Source organism: Eutrigla gurnardus (assembly GCF_963514095.1).
Source record: "Eutrigla gurnardus genome assembly, chromosome: 2".
Classification (NCBI taxonomy): Eukaryota; Metazoa; Chordata; class Actinopteri; order Perciformes; family Triglidae; genus Eutrigla; species Eutrigla gurnardus.
The window spans coordinates 8875002-8892524 of NC_139916.1; the positions used below are offsets into that span (position 1 = coordinate 8875002).

The following is a 17523-nucleotide window of genomic DNA, read 5'->3' on the forward strand; positions in this document are numbered from 1 at the left end:
CCAGGACTTGTGTAATGCAGACCGTTGCATTCCTCCGCTGCCACCCTGGAGCTGCTAACTGTTTGTCTCTGTTGTGTCTCCCGCTGCACGTTTACTCAGGACTAACAGATCATGATCCTGATGGATTATATCACACACCCTCCTCCTCTGCATGTTTAAAAAAAAAACAGCCAAGCAAATGCATGTGGTTGCTTCTGTTCAGGTGAAATATTTGATACGATGTGCTATTTTTCACATCTTGATAAAACACACACACACACACACACACACACACACACACACACACACACACACACACACACACACACACACACACCCTCCCCCTTCCACTTGTTCACTCCTTTTGCTCTACCTGATTTATATGCAAGCACACATTCCTTTACACGCGCACGCAAACATACACTTCCACACAAAAGAAGGAGTCGCTTTAGGTCATAAATCTGATTAATGTCCGCCCACTGTGTTTACATTCTGCCTCTACTCGAGGCATCTGATCCAGCAGCTTCATGAATCTCACGAGACATTAGGTGAAGCCTCATACATCTCCTTCTCTTAACGTCACGACTCCCAACCAGCCCTTTTTCTGCTCCTACCAGCGGACACACAGCCATTCATTGGCTTCCAGCAGTCTGCATGCACACGAGAGATTTACACCCATCACCAGTTTGGCATAAAATCAATAGTCACTTAAGGCACACATTTCATTAGAAGATGAGCAGGACATTCTACACGGAGAGGACGCAGGGCCTCTGATCCCCCCACGGTCAATACTCACCCCTGACCCTCTTCTCCATCCCTGCCTTCCGTCGTCCAGGGTTTTCCGTGGACTCGGCCATGGGGATCATGAGCCTCGGGGAGCTGACCTTCGTGGCGGGTGCACCCCGAGCCAATCACACGGGGGCGGTGGTGCTGCTGAGGAAGGACAACGTGTACCGGCTGGTGCCGCAGCACATCTTCTGGGGGGAGGAGCTGGCGTCTTCGTTCGGGTACTCTGTAGCCACGACGGATCTGAACAGGGACGGGTGAGGGAACGCTCGATGAGTCGGTCTGTGTCACCATCACTTAATGGATACGACTGAGAAGTAGAAGAATTATTCTGTATTTTACTTAAAGTTACGAGGAGGAGCTTTTCACTGGTTATGTCTCAATTGAATGCTGATGCCTCTACATGACAAAAACAAGTAAACACGACCAACAGCAAGAAGATTGGCCTTTTCTATAGATGAATGTGTTTTATATGTACAATCTTAATGTGAAATGTAATTAGTAACCATAGCTGTGACATAGATGTAGTGTGAGATGAGCAGAGTATTATTCCTTTGAAATATAGAAGAGTTTAGAGTAGCGATAAAATGGAAATACTCAAGTAAAGTACCTCAAATTTGCACTTAAGTACAGTACATGAGTAAATGTACTCTGTTGCAGTCAATGTGACTGTGGATGAGATGGGTGTGTAAAAAAAAACAGTTCATTAAATTCTAAGATTGTATTATTTATTTACAATTCTCTGTTTCTGTCCCCAGCTGGACAGACCTGATAGTGGGGGCTCCTAATTTCTTCGACCGTAAGGCAGAGATCGGTGGGGCCGTGTACGTGTACCTGAACCCCTTCGGCCACTGGGACGATCAGGCCCGGCCCATCCGCCTCAACGGGACCTACGACTCCATGTTCGGGATGACGGTCGGCAGCATAGGAGATCTGGACCAGGACGGATACGGAGGTGAGACACACACACAGGTCATCGGTTTCAATTATAATACAACAAGGGAAGGGGCGGGTTCTCATTCAAATCCTACTGCTGTTTTATTTGATTTATGGTGGTTTATTTTCAACGGTATTTGAGCAGAAACATGTTTCCCATTTGGACTTTTCATATGGTTTTAAACTATTTCAATATTACCTATATATGACATACTTAACGCAGTTTTTAAATCATTTCCTTATTCAGATATTGCTGTGGGGGCACCGTTTGATGGAGACGGCAAAGTTTTCATCTACAGAGGCTCAGATTCTGGAATTGAAACAAAACCTGCTCAGGTGAGAAACACGACACTTAATATGAAACCAACAGATGAAAAGGGAGAAAATGTAGAAGTAGTAACTGAATGAATGATGACCGACCAGTGTTTCTAATCCCATCAGGTCCTGGATGGTCGTGACTTTGATGTGAAATGTTTTGGATACTCCCTTTCTGGTGGTTTGGATATTGATAACAACGAGTACCCTGATATCGCCGTGGGCTCTCTTAACGACTCAGTGGTTCTCTTCAGGTGAGAAAATCCTCACTTTGATAGTGCATTTGACATTTTTACCACAATTTAGTCATAATTGGTTCCACCTCGTTGTGTTTTTTGTGTGTCGCCAAGGTCTCGGCCAGTCATCCATGTGATCAGAGAAGTGTCTATCGACCCTCAGTACATTGATCTGGAGCAGCACAACTGTAAGGGCAGAGAAGGAGTCTGGTAAGAACTCGTAACGTGACAAACAATCACAGCATCGACTCTATAATACTGTAACACAGGTCATTATTATTCGCTCTGCCTTTTTTAGCGTGGAGGTCAAGGCCTGCTTCACCTTCACAGCCCACCCAGAACACTACTCGCCACACATCAGTAAGTCACACCTCGCTTTTCAAGACCATTTCTGTTCTTCCCTCCTGTGGGAAGGGAGTCATTTCTATTTACAGTGGACAGTAACCTTATCTGTGGGCTAACTTCAGACTTTATTTTGATAAAATCACAGCTGTGTGATGCTTTCCTCCCTCAGATGGGGGTTTCATATATGTTTACCCCCCCGGTGGACTCTTTAAGTGCTCTCTCTGAGCGTTCTGACATTTTTTTAAATCCCTCCATCTCTCTCTCCGTGTATCAGCCCTGGTGGTTCACTTCGACGCTGACACCGAGCGCAGGAAGCTGGGCCTCCCACACCGCGTTAACTTCCTGGGCCGCAGTTCCCTGGAGCCGGAGTACACCCAAACAGAAGAAGTGGGGCTGCATCGGCAGCGTCACCCCGTGTGCACCACGGCTACCTTCCAGCTCCACGTCAGTATCCCAGTGGTTGTTGGTCTCGTTTTTTTGTACATTATTTCAGATAATAATAGTTAAGGTATGCTATTTTCTTCCTTAGGAGTTTCAGTTTTTCTTTAAACGTTTAAATGCTACAAAAATACAAAAATATATGTTGCGATGCAACTTTGTCAGTTTACACTGAAATGCATTTTGCATCCTCTCGCAGTTCTATTAAAAAAAAACAGGTTAAACATACAAATGACACGTTTGTAGGTGTAAACACATTCAAAGAGTTATGCCAATTAAACAAGCCATCAAGGTAAGCCAATCATTTTTGCAGAAATTGGATTTGATTATGTTCTTTAATTTGAAGTTTCACTGCTGATCAAGTCTATACTGCAGGACTGCTGTATCTTCTTTCAAATAAATTCTACATTAAGAGCTCCTGATAGAGATGATATTATTGTGGAGAGTCTTTTTTCAATTTTAAATTGCTACAAAATGCTCTTATTAGTATTATTATGCAACACAAACAAACTATTCACCTTTTTTGAAATGATCTCTGTCCATGCAGGAGAACATCCGTGACAAACTGCGTCCCATCTCGCTGGCGATAACTCACACCATCAAGCCGATGCCTCCGCGCAGACACTCGGGGGCCAAGAGGCTGGAGAAGCTGGCGCCGGTTCTGAGTGTCTCCCCCCCCAACACGCTGCACTCTGAGGTCTGTAACAAGAACGGAACTGAAGTATTTTATTGTTGGGATTTATTTTAATGGGCCACACTCGCCTGCAGATGACTGGAAAAAGAAGTGGAGATTTGTGAAACAGTTCCAATCAATTGGGTTTTTTTTATGCAGTAATTCAAACTTTTCAAAGCCAAAAACATGACATATATAAATCATATCCAGCTGAATATTTCATTTTCATTCAAGACACCATGTATTGCTTGGTTTGATTATTTTGTTATAGATAATTACTTCACAGTTATATCCTGTAGGTGCTGCTGTCAAAATCCTTTCCATATAGCTTTTACATATAGCACTGATAGTTCATAATGAACTGATGGACTTTCATCCCATACAGTTTTTGCACTTTTTTCTCCCTTAAAACCTTAATAGCTGCTGCTTAATACGAACTTTAAACTTCACGATACAGGAAAGAGTAAATCGGGCTGCAGCAAACAGTTATTTTTCACCATTGTTGACTAATGTTCTTTTTTCTATTACTTAATCTTTAATCTTGAAAATGTCAGAAAAACAGAAAATATTCACATTTGAGAAGCATCAGCTTGCTAATATGATTAACACATTTTAGCATTTTCCATGCTACATAATTTAATTTTGCATTAAAAAAATGTAATAAGATGTTGAAAGCGCTTTGAGATTTAATAATCAACTTCACGTCTCGTCTCGTTTGCCCTCCGAAGGTCAACTTCCTGCGAGAAGGATGCGGCAACGACAGAATCTGCCAGAGCAACCTGAGGCTGAGCTACCAGTTTGGAACGCGACCCCCGACCTCCGACCTCTTCACCCCGCTGCCAAAGTTAGTGCCTGTGTGAGCCGGTGGCCATGATGATGCACACTGTTGCCTAAGAGACTGTTGCCTAGCGACCTATACCCCGACACAAACAATTACGTGTATAATGTGTCAATGTGTCCGAATGCACTGGGAGAATATGACCCCGTTTTACTGCCATGCTTCTTAAACTCATCTGATATTAAGGTTCCCCTTCTAAAGGATCTATAAGTTGATACTGATGGATTTATTAATGGTGGATACATTATTTACTGAAGGGGTCTCCCAGATACAATGTCTCCTCAGTATTTTCTTTTTGTAAAAGTGTGTGTTTTGCCCTGCTCTCCGTGTAGAGATGAGGACGACGTGCAGGTGTTCTCCCTGTCAGACCAGCGGTTGGTGGTGCTGGAGATCACCGTCACCAACATGCCCTCCGACCCCCTGGACCCCGAGGAGGACGGCGATGACGCTCACGCTGCTCAGCTGCTTATCTCCCTTCCAAAGACTCTGTCGTACGCCGGTTCCAGAATCCCACCACAAGTATGTGCTCTAACCAGAAAAATCAAACTTCATTCATACTAGAAACTGGACAACATGTTTGGACTTTCTGCTGTTGCTGATGGTTTTGTATTGATATCCTGGCTGTAGATGAGATGCCAGGCGAACCAGAACGGCTCCCAAGTTGAATGTGACCTGGGAAACCCAATGAAACGAGATACTAAGGTACGAATTAATTAATGCAACATAAAATCAGTTGATACATTTCATATACTTTAATACGTTTTGGTATTTAATTTCCTACAAAACCATCATAATTTCAGCATTAAGCATAATTCATGTCTTTTTTCAGCTGAGATTCTCCATCAACCTGAGCACAGCCAACATCACAATCGAGACCACTGAGTTGATGGCAGATCTCTCTTTGACGACGTAAGCCCTCCACTCCTCTTTTGCATCTTCTATCACTCACATAAGGCTTCCATCATTTTATGGTTTACCTCCTTAAATGCACACTGATTGTGTGTGGTTTTGTCCTCAGTATCAGTGAGCAGCCTGAGCTGGCGCCGGTCTCGGCGTTTGCTAAAGTTGTGATAGAGCTCCCTCTGTCTGTCAGCGGGTGAGTAAAACCTTTTAAAACAGTTTCTCCATCTGTAAGAAAATGCGTCTTGCTCCAGCAGTTATGATAAACGTGCTGTAATCCCATAAACCCAGGCCTGCTTGTGGTCTTAAATGTTACGGCTCCTGTGCCTCGGAGACAGTTGATCGCTGAATGAAGCCGTGTGAGTGTGTGTGCAGCTGTCAGACCCACCCATGTGATCCTGTTTTACTGCAGGCTTGCTCGTCCTCACCAGCTGTTCTTCAGTGGAGCGGTGAAGGGAGAGAGCGCCATGACCAGCCAGGAGGACATCGGCAGCCCCGTGAACTTTGAGTTTGTGGTGAGGAACGTGTGTGTGTGTGTGTGTGTGTGTGTGTGTGTGTGTGTATCGTCTAAAGGAAGACACATCTTAATAAAATCTGTGCAATGTTTTTTTTCACGTCAGGTTTCTAATCCCGGCCAACCTCTGCAGACGCTCGGCTCGGCCTTTCTCAACATCATGTGGCCCTCCGAGTTGCCCAATGAGAAGTGGCTCCTCTATCCCGCCAGTCTGAAAGTTGAGGGCCACCCAGACACACAGTGCACCCCAGACTGGGCCTTGAACCCTCTGAAACTAAACAGCACCTCGGCTGCAGCGCTTCCACAGCCTGCCAATGAAAAGGTAAGCAGAGTAAAGCTCATTTCTGCCCCGAGGTCGGAATGTTAACGCCACAGATAAAGACGACCTGAAAAGTTTCTAATGTGACTGAACCGAAAGGTTTCTCAGCGGCAGCCGTGTTAAAATCAAGTTAAATTGCTTGAATGTTAACGAGCAATGAAGTGGGAATGTTTCCAGTTAAGCAATTCATCTTAATCTTAATTTTAATATTAGTTGAGTTTGCTATGCATTTTGGGTAAAAACAAACATAAAATGCAATAGAAAACCTGTTCATAAGGTCTACATTCTCTTATCTGATTCACAATGCTTCTGACTACATAGAGAATTCAGTCCATATTTCCCATAAAGTTGGAATAATTTGCAAATGTCTTGTATTTTACGGTGCCAAACAAATGTTATGCATGAATTCACTTCTCCTGGGAAATTGTGGCACATAATGTAAATGTTGCACCTGGTCAAAAGTGATTACTGATGCAATGAAATAGGAATTTTAATAGGAATAAACAGAGAATTGTGTCTCTATTTCAACTTTATCGGCAACAGAATAATGTTCCATGCAGTTCAAAGTAAAGTGGTTCGAAAAGGAGAGCATTTTTGGATTTAAACCAACGTGGTTGTATCTCTCTCTCTCTCTCTCTCTAAATGTCTACCCTGTTACATCACATCTACTATGACAAAATAATGTTATTTGTTAGAGACTGACTTAAATGTGTCTCTTCCATCAGGCTCGGCGAACGCGTCGCTCCCACTCGGAGGAGGAAGGTCAAGTGTCGCCGAAAGGCAGCGTCGGACGAACCACGCCGGCCGTGGCGGCTTCAGAGAGACGCAAGTCGCTCAAACTGGTAAGAAGGGACGGGAGAGACAGATCGCACGAAAGAAAAGATGCCGACATCTTTCAGCACATATCCACTTACATCCGTCTCCAGTTCGTCTCCCCAGAGTGTTAAGCTGTCGTTTCTTCCCCTCAGGACTGTCTCTTGGGGTCGGCACGCTGTGTCGTGTTCCAGTGTCCCCTCCACAGCTTCTCCGGTCAAGTTGTCCTCAAGATCCACGCCAGGCTGTGGAACAGCAGCTTCATAGAGGTGAAGAAAAAAAAGCAAAAGAACCCTGTCATCATGACATCAGCACCTCGCGACACTTTACTGCCCATCTCAGCTTCAGTCCAGCTGTTCCAGCTGTTCCAGCGGCTCAGATTGAATGCGAGTGAATGAATGATGACGACCACAGGATTAACAAGAGAGCTTTGATGTCAAGGCAGCTGTCAGCTTTGACCACTGCATCACTTACAGCTGCTCGTTTAACACCGAGATCCAAGAGTTACAAGAAATATATCGCTGATATGGTTTGATATGATATGAGTGATGGCCAAAACTACATAATAAGACCATATTTTAAACAACATGCATGAAGGTCTACTTATTTTCAGAGTGCAGTGTGCATTAGATAAAACAAAGCATAATGCTTTATAGGAAGATTAAAAAAGCTATTATTTGATTTCAAGACAGTTTAGGAGAATCTAAGTGAACAAAGCACTCGGTTCCTCTGAGAAGGTTATTCATGTGTGTTTCTGTTTCTCTGTCAGGAGTTCCCAGCAGTCAGTGCTCTGGAGCTGCTGGTCAGAGCCAACATCACTGTGAAGTCCAGCATCAAACACCTGGTCCTCAATGCTGCTGCACAGGTACCTTTTCTAGGATATAATTGTGCACATATTAGGACTGACTCACTGATTAATTCACCTCGCATCCTCCCCTCCTGTCCAGGTGCCAGTGATGATCTATCCGGAGCCCGGTCTGGCCGATCAGTACTGGATCCCCTGGTGGATCATCCTCATAGCCGCCCTGGCCGGCATCCTGCTGCTGACTCTGTTGGTCTGCATACTGTGGAAGGTAATACACACACGAGGATAACTGACTGTTATTCTTCTCTCTATACACCTTCTTGTTCTATGTTTCACATCCCAATCTCACTGTATTAAGATGTGCTTTATTATACTATCAGGGGTTCTTATAGTGTAACTGACTTCATCCCTGTCACCCATGCCATAAGTCTGGAATTTTTCTCATCACTTTCCATGATATCCCAATTATTTCTATCCACTTTGTTCTGTCCTGTAATCATTTTATTCCTTCCGGCTCACTCTCATCTGTTCCTTTCCTCTTTTGTGTGTCCTCTGTGTGTCATCCTCTTCCTTTCCTCTCCCCGTCTCGTCCTCCCTGGGGACTCTCTATCCTTAAATTCCCTTCCTCTTTCATTCCCCCGTTGTATCCCCCCCGTGTTCTACGTTTCCCCTGTGGTGATCCGTGTTACCCAGTGTGGGTTCTTCAAACGCAGCGAGCGGCGCCGGCACTATGAGACGGAGTTCTACCGCGCCCATTTGGGGGTCCAACCCTCGGAGGTGGAGAAGCAGGGATCAGAACTATAAGATAGACAAAACAAATGTTTCCCTCTGGCCTGCTCTCCCCTCCAACTCTCCCTCCAAGCGGTAAACACACACCTTTGTTCCTTGGTGGCTGGTGGTGTTCATTACAGTGATACTGTAATAGTGGGAGGGGTTAAATGAACGGAGTCAATGAGGCCGGCTGTAATATTTCCATTTGAACCCAATAAGGCTGAATAAACCTGTACGCCACTATCTCTGTTATTAGATCACGGATAGCAAAACTCTTCTGTTTTGTTGTATAAATGAATTCAAATTGGATTATTATTTAGTCTTATCTGTATCTACTGAACATCACCCAGCCATCTCTCCATCGGGGCTTTTCAGATGCTCTGCTGTGTGCTGATGACGTCACAGTTTATGTAATTATCTCGTTCATTCTGGTACCAGAATCTATACGGAGACGTTTCTTTCTCCCGACTGTGCTCGTCATCTGCTCCCATTTGACTTGTGTCTCCGGTGCCAGAATCAACTTGTCATTAATATCAGTTTTTTGTTCACATTAACGTGTGGAGTTTCTTTTTTGCTTAATGGCACTTTAACAGTGTGTTGGCGTGTCACTCAAGGTCACTTAAGACGGATGCTGAATTAGAAATGTGCAGCATGTGGATGGATGTGGCTTTTTATTAAAATGTCACTTGGCTGCAGGAGGTCATCAGATAATCACCTTTTCTTCTCGCCTGTCAGTGAGGATCTAGGAGATACTACTTTAATGGAATAAATGAGAATGCATGTGTATTTTACAAGGTGTGAGATTGGAAACGAGGGAAAAAAATTGTTGTGATTGGCTGTCAAATTATCATACAGGGCCCATAAATTTGGAATAATTTGCAAATGTCTTTATAAAATGTCTTTTATAGCGACAAACACGTTTTGCATGAAAACATTTTCACCTGGGTAATTGTGACACGTGATGTAATCATTGCACCTGGTCAAAAGTGATTACTGATGCATTTAAATAGAAACAAGCAGAGGATTGTGTCTGAAAACAAAATAGTCCAACTTTATGGGCAACACTGTATATGACATCAGTTAATTCTTTGTTTTTTCCCTTCCTGTCTTCCTCTCTCTACACTCCCTGCCTTCAGTGTGGCTTCTTCCAACGGGCCCACTACAAAGACAAACTGCCTCAGTACCACGCGGTGAAGATTCCTCGCGAGGACCGGCCACAGTTCCAGACGGAAAAGTCCGGAGCTGTCCATAAAAAGGAATGGGCCACGCACTGGAGCGACGGCACCTCGTAAACCGACTGAATTCATTCAAATCACCCACGTGTGGCACTCACTCTGTCTTCGCATCGGAATTAACGGACTAAAACAAACACAAAGTGCACATAGACTGAGATCACGACAGCACTCTGAGACACTGTGACTGGATCTATACTCTGCCATGCTGTAGCCCGCTGACGGCTGGCCTTGCATAGTCTATTTATACTGTGCATCTATACCACAATAACTACAGAAGGCCAACAAGAATATTGGAAAAATCAGTGTAGCCGCTCAATATGCTTTACAAGCCTGCAGAAGGAGCGCCGCTGCTTCACTCGTCAGTTCTGACTGGCAGGACAAAGGAGGACAGCAAATCACAGTTTAAAGACATGCATGAACGCACAAACATACAGTATAATCGAAGACGCATACAGACACACTGGACATTTTTATGTGAAGAAGCCACTGCCTGAGACATACTGTTTGTTTGTTTTCTGCCTTAACTACTGTAAGACTGACGACTGATACAGGCAATGAAAAAAATGCATTTTTTTTATATAACATGATGTTTTGGGATGTTTTTTTTTAATTAGCACTGGTTAACATTGACAAATTGTCAGTACATAAAATATCAGTTAATTAATATGTTGCAAAACACTGAATGTGTTGTCCGCCTACGTTTTTTTTTATTTAAGGAAAAGAAACGCCTTTATGTGTCAAATCTTTTTTCCACTTTTTGTTTATATGTCAGTCAAATGTACTGTACTAGTTTACTGCCTGAGTGAACTTGAATAAGAACAACAACAACAACAACAAGAACACACAATAGAACCAACGACAGCCGTGGCCATCACACTGTAGTCGCATGAAAACCAAATATGGAAGAAAAGTGGAGCAGTATTTAAGAAAAAAAGGTCTGCACATTTGCAGTGTAAACATTTAAATATGTGTATAAAAGGATTAGCCTATATGTGAAAACATGGTCTCGAACTAAAACCTATAATATTGTGTACGACTGAATTAGACGAGTCAGTTTTCAGAACCACCTTTTATTTTGATTCTTTTCTCTGAGATGTACAAATATTTCACCAGAAGACGTCACGACCTTTGTATAAATACTTTTAAAAGGTTTTTAAGTTGCTTGTTCCCGGTACTGTACTATAATAATACATATAATACATTCATTTCGGTGCTGACGTTTCTAACATACAAAGTGCCTTATGGTGAAAGTAGCAGCTTGTTAGCGACTGAACACAAGCCAACCGATGAATGAGATCAGGCTGTTGAAGCATCTGTTGGACAAATAAACACGAAGACATTTCGAGAAGAACAGAACATGTCGAAAAGGAACCAGAACTTTCTCTGGATCCAGTTGGGATTCGAGTGTAAAAGCATGAAGAGTCAGCTTGTTTTTAGGTATTGCTGGACAATCTTGTATTAGCTGCATGACGCTCCTGTTGCTGTTCTGACCTTTTTTTTTTTTTTTTTTTTTTTCATGACTCAGTGTTTTATTTATTTTATGTTTGGCTGCCTTGTTTTAACATTGTAAATACAATAAAAGGAAATAAAAGTAAACCCATGAGATGTTGTGTCATTCTCAGTAGAGTTTTCACTTGTGTGACCTGTTACCATTTTACCTGCAGTTCATTCTGAGAACACCAGGTGGCGGCATCTGGTCGCTATTCTGTTTGTGATTTTTCAAAGATGTGTTTTGGTTAAAAACAGAACATGTGATACACAGAAAACAGCATTAGTGATATAGAATGTAGATATGGAACAAAAACAATTACAAGAAAATAACAGGGCTTGTATGGATTTGTTTTTTTTCTCATTAATTTATTTTGATAGTAATGTCGCCAATAACCTTGTAGCATGAATCTGTCAACATGAGCAAAGACATATTTCACCAAACACAGATATTACTGGTACATACTTTTGTATACAAACTCTCTTGAAGGTAATATAGGAAACTGAGGGGTTTTTTTTTGTCATATAATAATAACAATATTCATCAAGGTACATCACAGGTCTGGATCTCTCTGGTTCATAAAAGAACTCACAGCTCAGTCTTTTGCTGTGTAGCTGAAGGTCACACTGACCGGAGGTTTAAATCCTCGACTCATTTCCTGTTCCGACTGGTGACCAGTAGGGAGATGATTAAACATGCATTCATGATCCTCTCCTTAATGTTAACCAGCTACATTCATGAGATATGATGTTGGACTTTGCATGAGTGGATAAAAGGATTAGATGTAGCTGACCTCTAGATCTGGGGAGGATGGAAAGGAACATATTTTTTTAATGGATATTGGAAGAATATTAAAAGGTTTTCTAATACACTATTTCGGTTCAGTAAGATGCATTCAGCTTCTTAGACAAACGAGATGAGCATTCAGTGATGCTTACTGTACATGTTTGATTGATATTTGATCAGACCACATCAACACCCACCCACGATGTGATCACAGTGAAAACTCAAAGGGAGCATCTAAAGTCGAATGACTTATCGTGATTATAACAGCTTGTATCCACTCAGGTGCATCTGTACATCTATAGCAATCCAATACAACAGATCTGCCATACTACCTTAACAACGTTTATCATTTTCAATTATCAGTCTGTGTTGACTTTGTTATTCAATTATATGTTTATTGTTGAGGTCTCAATTAAAGGTGTTACAACACATGATGTCCCTCCATGTGGAAACATTTAATTAACCCTATGGTTTATGGCTGTTTACTATGTATTGGGTGGTAATAGAGTGTACAAGTGAACCTTCTCAAGTGGCCACTGAATGTGTTCCTCCTTAGATATAACAATACAGACTAAAACATTAATTTTATTTGTTATTATCACGTCACAGCGAGTGAATTCGATTTTTCTCTAATGCAAAATCCTAAGAGCTTATTATAGAAATGACAACTAATTCCCCACAGAACCCTTCAGATGTCATCCTGGTTGCTATGGCAGTTAAAGAGGGACAGCGAGACTGTGTGTGTGTGTGTGTGTGTGTGTGTGTGTGTGTGTGTGTTGCAGTCTAAGCGGATTGTCACCCATTAGGCACTTTGATGAGCCAAATCTGTTGATGTCCCTTCCAGTATTGGGGAAGTGACTAATAATTACACGAACACACACAAACACACAAGTGACTAATAATTACACGAACACACACAAACACACAAGCAAACACACACACACACACACACACACACACACACACACACACACACACACACACACACACACACACACACACACACACACACACACACAAGACAGAAACAAAGCGAGCAAATACAGTACTAATGAAGCCGGTGTCACTCTCACAAATCAAGTAGTCTTTGTTATAATTAACAAAATGAGGAAACTGACGTTTAACAAATGAAGGTTTTTATTCTAAGACACTCATTCCTTTGGGGGGGAAGCTTCTTTTTTTTTCTTCATCAGCATGTTCAAAGAAAAACCTCATCTCTTCATCTGTGTAAAGGCTTTGATGACCTGTAAGATTATTGAGCCAGTCTGCTTTGAATCTCTGCCAATAAACATTCAGGGGGAGCATGTGAAGCATTTTCATTGACATTTTTAAATGCTCCCAATAATGAACTGAAGAAAAACAACTGATCTGAACATTAAGGTTGCATAATACTCTCTTGAAAAACAAAATGATCCCTAAAATGAACATAAAAATCAACATTAACCTGAGACGCCATTGAGGTTGATTCACTAACGAATCCGAAGCATTATTGTGATCCCTGGTGTGAGATGATACTGGTGGAGTTTAGAAACTTTAGTCAATAAGGAGTAAATGTTCTGCTCTCTTGTTAAGTTCTTTTGTGATGCTTTTGTGTGTTTTTTCTTTGTTTTTCTGCATTTTTAGGTTCATTCTGTTGCCCAGCATCACTAAAGTTGTCTGGGGTAATTAGTTTAATGTTGGCGCATGATTAAGTGTTTGACGAGTGTCCTCTCATGCTGTTTGTCTCTACGTGCTTCGTGGACTACTGGGCAACGGGGACTGTTGGATCGGAGTCCATTTGTTGGGATTTATCTGTTTAATAACTGTGAGAGGTGTGTTGCACGACCCTAAGGGCTTCATAATAACGCACTCTGGCACTCAGTCATCACTTATGCGCTGATCCTTCTAAATGGCCCTGATTAAGTCTCATAATAGGGGGGCTGGTCCACCCTCCATCCTGTCCCTTGTTCCACTTTGGACAGTAGCATCTTTCCAAAGCTCTCCTGGGGGTTTTTAGCCAGTGGCCGAGAGCCGCATATAAGACCCGAGGAGGATGCCACCACCATTGAAGTTGGCCAGGACGCAGCACAAAGAGAGGACACTTAATCCTGACCAGGACGAGTCTCGCTGTTCCCCAGGAGCCGAGACCTTCGAAGTCAACAGGAGAAATCGGGAAGAAAAAGAAAGGAATCCTTCCTCGGCCTTTGTCGTCTGAATTCGTCTGACCTCCAGTCCGGTTCGAGACCATGGACGCAGCTGCAGCGGTGACTCTTCTGGCTCTGGTCGTGGCGATGGCCGGCGTCAGTCAGGCTCTGCACATCCAGGGCAGTCTGGACAGAAATGACATGCTGCCAGGTTCAGAGGAGGACATGGCCGCCCACCTGCTGCCGGGGCTGGTGAGACCAAACCCATTCATTCTGACCTGCAGTGGCAAGGACGTGTCTATTAGAATAACACCATTCATTTGTTTTTCCTCACACGTTTCCAGTTTGCCGTGATGATTTCTGAAAATAGAAATCTCATTTTGAGACACACTCAGGCACGCATGTTTATGTGTTAAAATATACCGTGTGTCTCTAGGAGGATTTAAATATATCTGTTGTGCCTGAAAAACTGTGTCACGCCAACATTTTCTGAGGAAGTCTGTCACACCGTGTGAAGATATATGTAAATAGGATTTAAATCTTTTTTTTTTAATCAAGGGAGAGAAGCTAAATCACGTTTAGATTTCAGTGTTTCTCTTCATGCAACAGTGTGAAATGCACTGCAATATATTCAAGGGTCAACAGGCTGTCGAGCATGATAGAGAATTCAGATCACAAATTACCAGGTTTCCCCAGGCGTGGTGGCCTGCAGAGGCAGATCTCCGTTTTATTTTGCATAAAGATAAGAGCCCATGGATATTTGAGCATCACTTTTTACACTCATATCTCAAGGTCTGTTGCAGCAGCAGAACTGACCGGCCGGATAACAACCCCCAGGCTTTCTGCTTGCAACCAAAAATTGAACGCAGTTAGGCTTCTTGATATCATGTCCCGAGATATTTGTGTGACTTTTAAGAAAATACAGCAGACGAGCTTTTTGATGCTATAGACTTTGCATGCGTTTGTGTGTATGCTGCTGTGCTTCAGGAGCGTGAAAGCACAGATGGAAGCATTGACGATCGTCTGCTGACCGCGGTGCTGAGAGCTCTGCTGCTCGGATCCCAGAGAGAAATCAGGAACTCTGTCCTCCATCAGCCACAGAGGTCAGTGCCATTACAGAGCCTGTATTCATCACACACACACACACACACACACACACACACACACACACACACACACACACACACACACACACACACACACACACGTACAAACAATCAAAAAGGACATGATGACCTATAACACTGTACCATTTCAACCATTTTCCCATCGGCACTGAAATAAGGCCAGATATTTATCAATTCTCGATGGAAAATGTTACATTAAATGCGAACACTCAAACATTAGTGCATGACCTAATGCCATGTTTGGGTTGCATCAGGAATTTCATAGAAAAAAAAAAAAAAAAACCCTCATGATATATGACTTACAGGGGCTCTGGTAAATTTTGAAATGATCACAAGAGACATGCAGATAGGATGATTAGCCTCTCAGTGAATCTTTTAGCCCGTAAAAGATCAAACATCTTCACAAAACTGCAGGAGGTTGCCGAAATTTTCAAAGAATTAACATTTTTCTTTTAGCTGAAATTGTGCTCCAAGCCTTGAGGGTTTAAACACGACCCCCTTGAACCTGCCTCCTATGTAACAGTCCTCCCTGCTCTCATCGGTTAAATACAATAAGCCAAACACAAGAACACACAATGGGTGATTCCTTTGCATTTGCAGCTTGTGTGTTATGTTTATCCCTCATCAAAGTGTGTGTTTGTTCCCTCTAAGGTCCACGATGTGAAAGTGTACTTTTATTTAAAGCATATATTCCTTTGGATGACATCAGTTCGCGTCCCCGTTTGTCCTCCCCCGCAGGTTTGGCCGTGACTCCAGAGGGCAGGTATTGCCGGAGGAGCAGATACATTCCCGTGACTGGGAGGCCGCCCCCGGTCAGATCTGGAGTATGGCCGTGCCCCAGAGATTCGGCAAGAAATAATCAGGCAGACTGAACCAGACATCAATCTGCTGGCGTAATGCCGAGCGGCGGGCAACTGTGGAAATTTGAATGAATAAATCTGAATATTGAAACTTTTTTTTCCAAAATGGTCCCAGCACATTTGGCTTCGCCTGACACACATCGTTAAAGATGACACGAGATTCATTACGCTGTTTTTCCTCCTTTCTTTCCAACAAAGAATGTTGACGACTGTCACGTTTTATCGCAGCTCATTTGTGTCCTGACTGGAATGTTATTTAGGCCAAAAAAAAAATGTTTTCTGTAAATTGTTTGCTACATTTTCTGTTATTCTTCTGCTTTCGTCAAATAAAAGAGCTTTGAACTTCGAAAAGATAAACTTGTGTGTATGTGTGTGTTCGTAGACGAGCCTATAAAACAGCCATCGCTGAGGAGATCTCTTCACAAAAACATTTCACTTAAATTAATATAAAAGCAGCTTAGGATCACATCTTAGAAGCGGTAACCAGCAAGCAGGCCTATTTAGAAATGTTCCTTGTTAATTGACCAATCATCTCACAATAACAACTTTGATATTGTAATATTCCCTGTGATGTTGTGCAGTGTTTTAAAAAATAATTGCAATCCGTGTCTATAATTAGTCAGTTTTCCTTTTTGTTTGGATTGGTTGCCGGGCAACTTTTGTGTTCAGCTGTTTCAGTTGTGATTCTTAGTTGTGCATTTTTCCTACAAATGAGCTGGATGTTTATAGCACTACTGTATGTGTTGGGTATTCAGAAGAAGATAATACTTAGAAGTAGCTTAGATACTATTTTGAACACTACCTTCAGACATCATGATGTGCATTCAGTGCAGGACACTTCTTCACTTTCCACCCACATACAGAGGTGTGTGTAATATAGGTTTTATGGAATGTGCACGTAGAGATCAGATCTGTTTTATGTACGTTTAATGCTCCTCTCTGCGGAGCGGTGGCCGTCGCGGTTTTGTGTGCGGTAAAATTACAGGCCACCTGGGGGAAGCAGCACGCAATAAGCTTCAGCACTAATTAAAACACAGCAACCCCAGAATTACTCTACGCTTTCACGGTTTCCGCAGTCAATTACTGGGAAGGCAAGCAAGTCAATCCTGCTTAGTCTTTTATTAGCCTGACCTCTCACTGCTCTTCATGAGCCCAGAAGACACAATGAAGAATTACTATTGCCGATTGGAGACTATTGACAGACCTTTGAACTGCATTCACTGCTAACCTTTGTC

At 42.6% G+C, this 17523-nt stretch overlaps 2 protein-coding genes across 4 annotated transcripts in view; both read left to right on the plus strand.

Annotated features, from left to right (window-relative positions):
* Positions 1-11504, plus strand: part of itga7 (integrin, alpha 7) — a 29648-nt gene extending 18144 nt beyond the window's left edge. For 2 of the 3 annotated variants that reach the window (XM_084028654.1, XM_084028655.1), the window contains exons 6-25: positions 815-1022; positions 1524-1720; positions 1949-2037; positions 2143-2270; positions 2367-2462; positions 2551-2612; positions 2872-3041; positions 3583-3732; positions 4437-4552; positions 4879-5065; positions 5174-5248; positions 5376-5455; positions 5565-5642; positions 5859-5961; positions 6067-6282; positions 7005-7121; positions 7248-7361; positions 7862-7957; positions 8040-8165; positions 9805-11504. In XM_084028654.1, the coding sequence (XP_083884780.1) occupies positions 815-1022; positions 1524-1720; positions 1949-2037; positions 2143-2270; positions 2367-2462; positions 2551-2612; positions 2872-3041; positions 3583-3732; positions 4437-4552; positions 4879-5065; positions 5174-5248; positions 5376-5455; positions 5565-5642; positions 5859-5961; positions 6067-6282; positions 7005-7121; positions 7248-7361; positions 7862-7957; positions 8040-8165; positions 9805-9960 (2564 nt within the window). In that variant the 3' untranslated portion in view covers positions 9961-11504. Of the gene's footprint in view, positions 1-814; positions 1023-1523; positions 1721-1948; positions 2038-2142; positions 2271-2366; positions 2463-2550; positions 2613-2871; positions 3042-3582; positions 3733-4436; positions 4553-4878; positions 5066-5173; positions 5249-5375; positions 5456-5564; positions 5643-5858; positions 5962-6066; positions 6283-7004; positions 7122-7247; positions 7362-7861; positions 7958-8039; positions 8166-8590; positions 8762-9804 lie in introns of all 3 variants that reach the window. The other variant, XR_014598406.1, reaches the window with a different exon arrangement.
* Positions 11505-14024: 2520 nt separating this feature from the next.
* Positions 14025-16607, plus strand: npffl (neuropeptide FF-amide peptide precursor like). Its single transcript, XM_084027660.1, has 3 exons — positions 14025-14553; positions 15292-15404; positions 16167-16607. The coding sequence occupies exons 1-3, from the start codon at positions 14404-14406 to the stop codon at positions 16285-16287; spliced, it is 384 nt and encodes a 127-aa protein (XP_083883786.1). The 5' UTR covers positions 14025-14403; the 3' UTR covers positions 16288-16607.
* The last annotated feature ends 916 nt before the right edge of the window (positions 16608-17523 follow it).

Excerpts from the sequence above, each read along its gene's own strand:
- npffl (XM_084027660.1), top strand. The coding sequence starts at position 14,404 with ATGGACGCAGCTGCAGCGGTGACTCTTCTGGCTCTGGTCGTGGCGATG. Across the intron at positions 14,554-15,291 it reads CCCACCTGCTGCCGGGGCTG|CGTGAAAGCACAGATGGAAG; the intron begins GTGAGACCAAAC and ends GTGCTTCAGGAG. Across the intron at positions 15,405-16,166 it reads GTCCTCCATCAGCCACAGAG|GTTTGGCCGTGACTCCAGAG; the intron begins GTCAGTGCCATT and ends CCTCCCCCGCAG.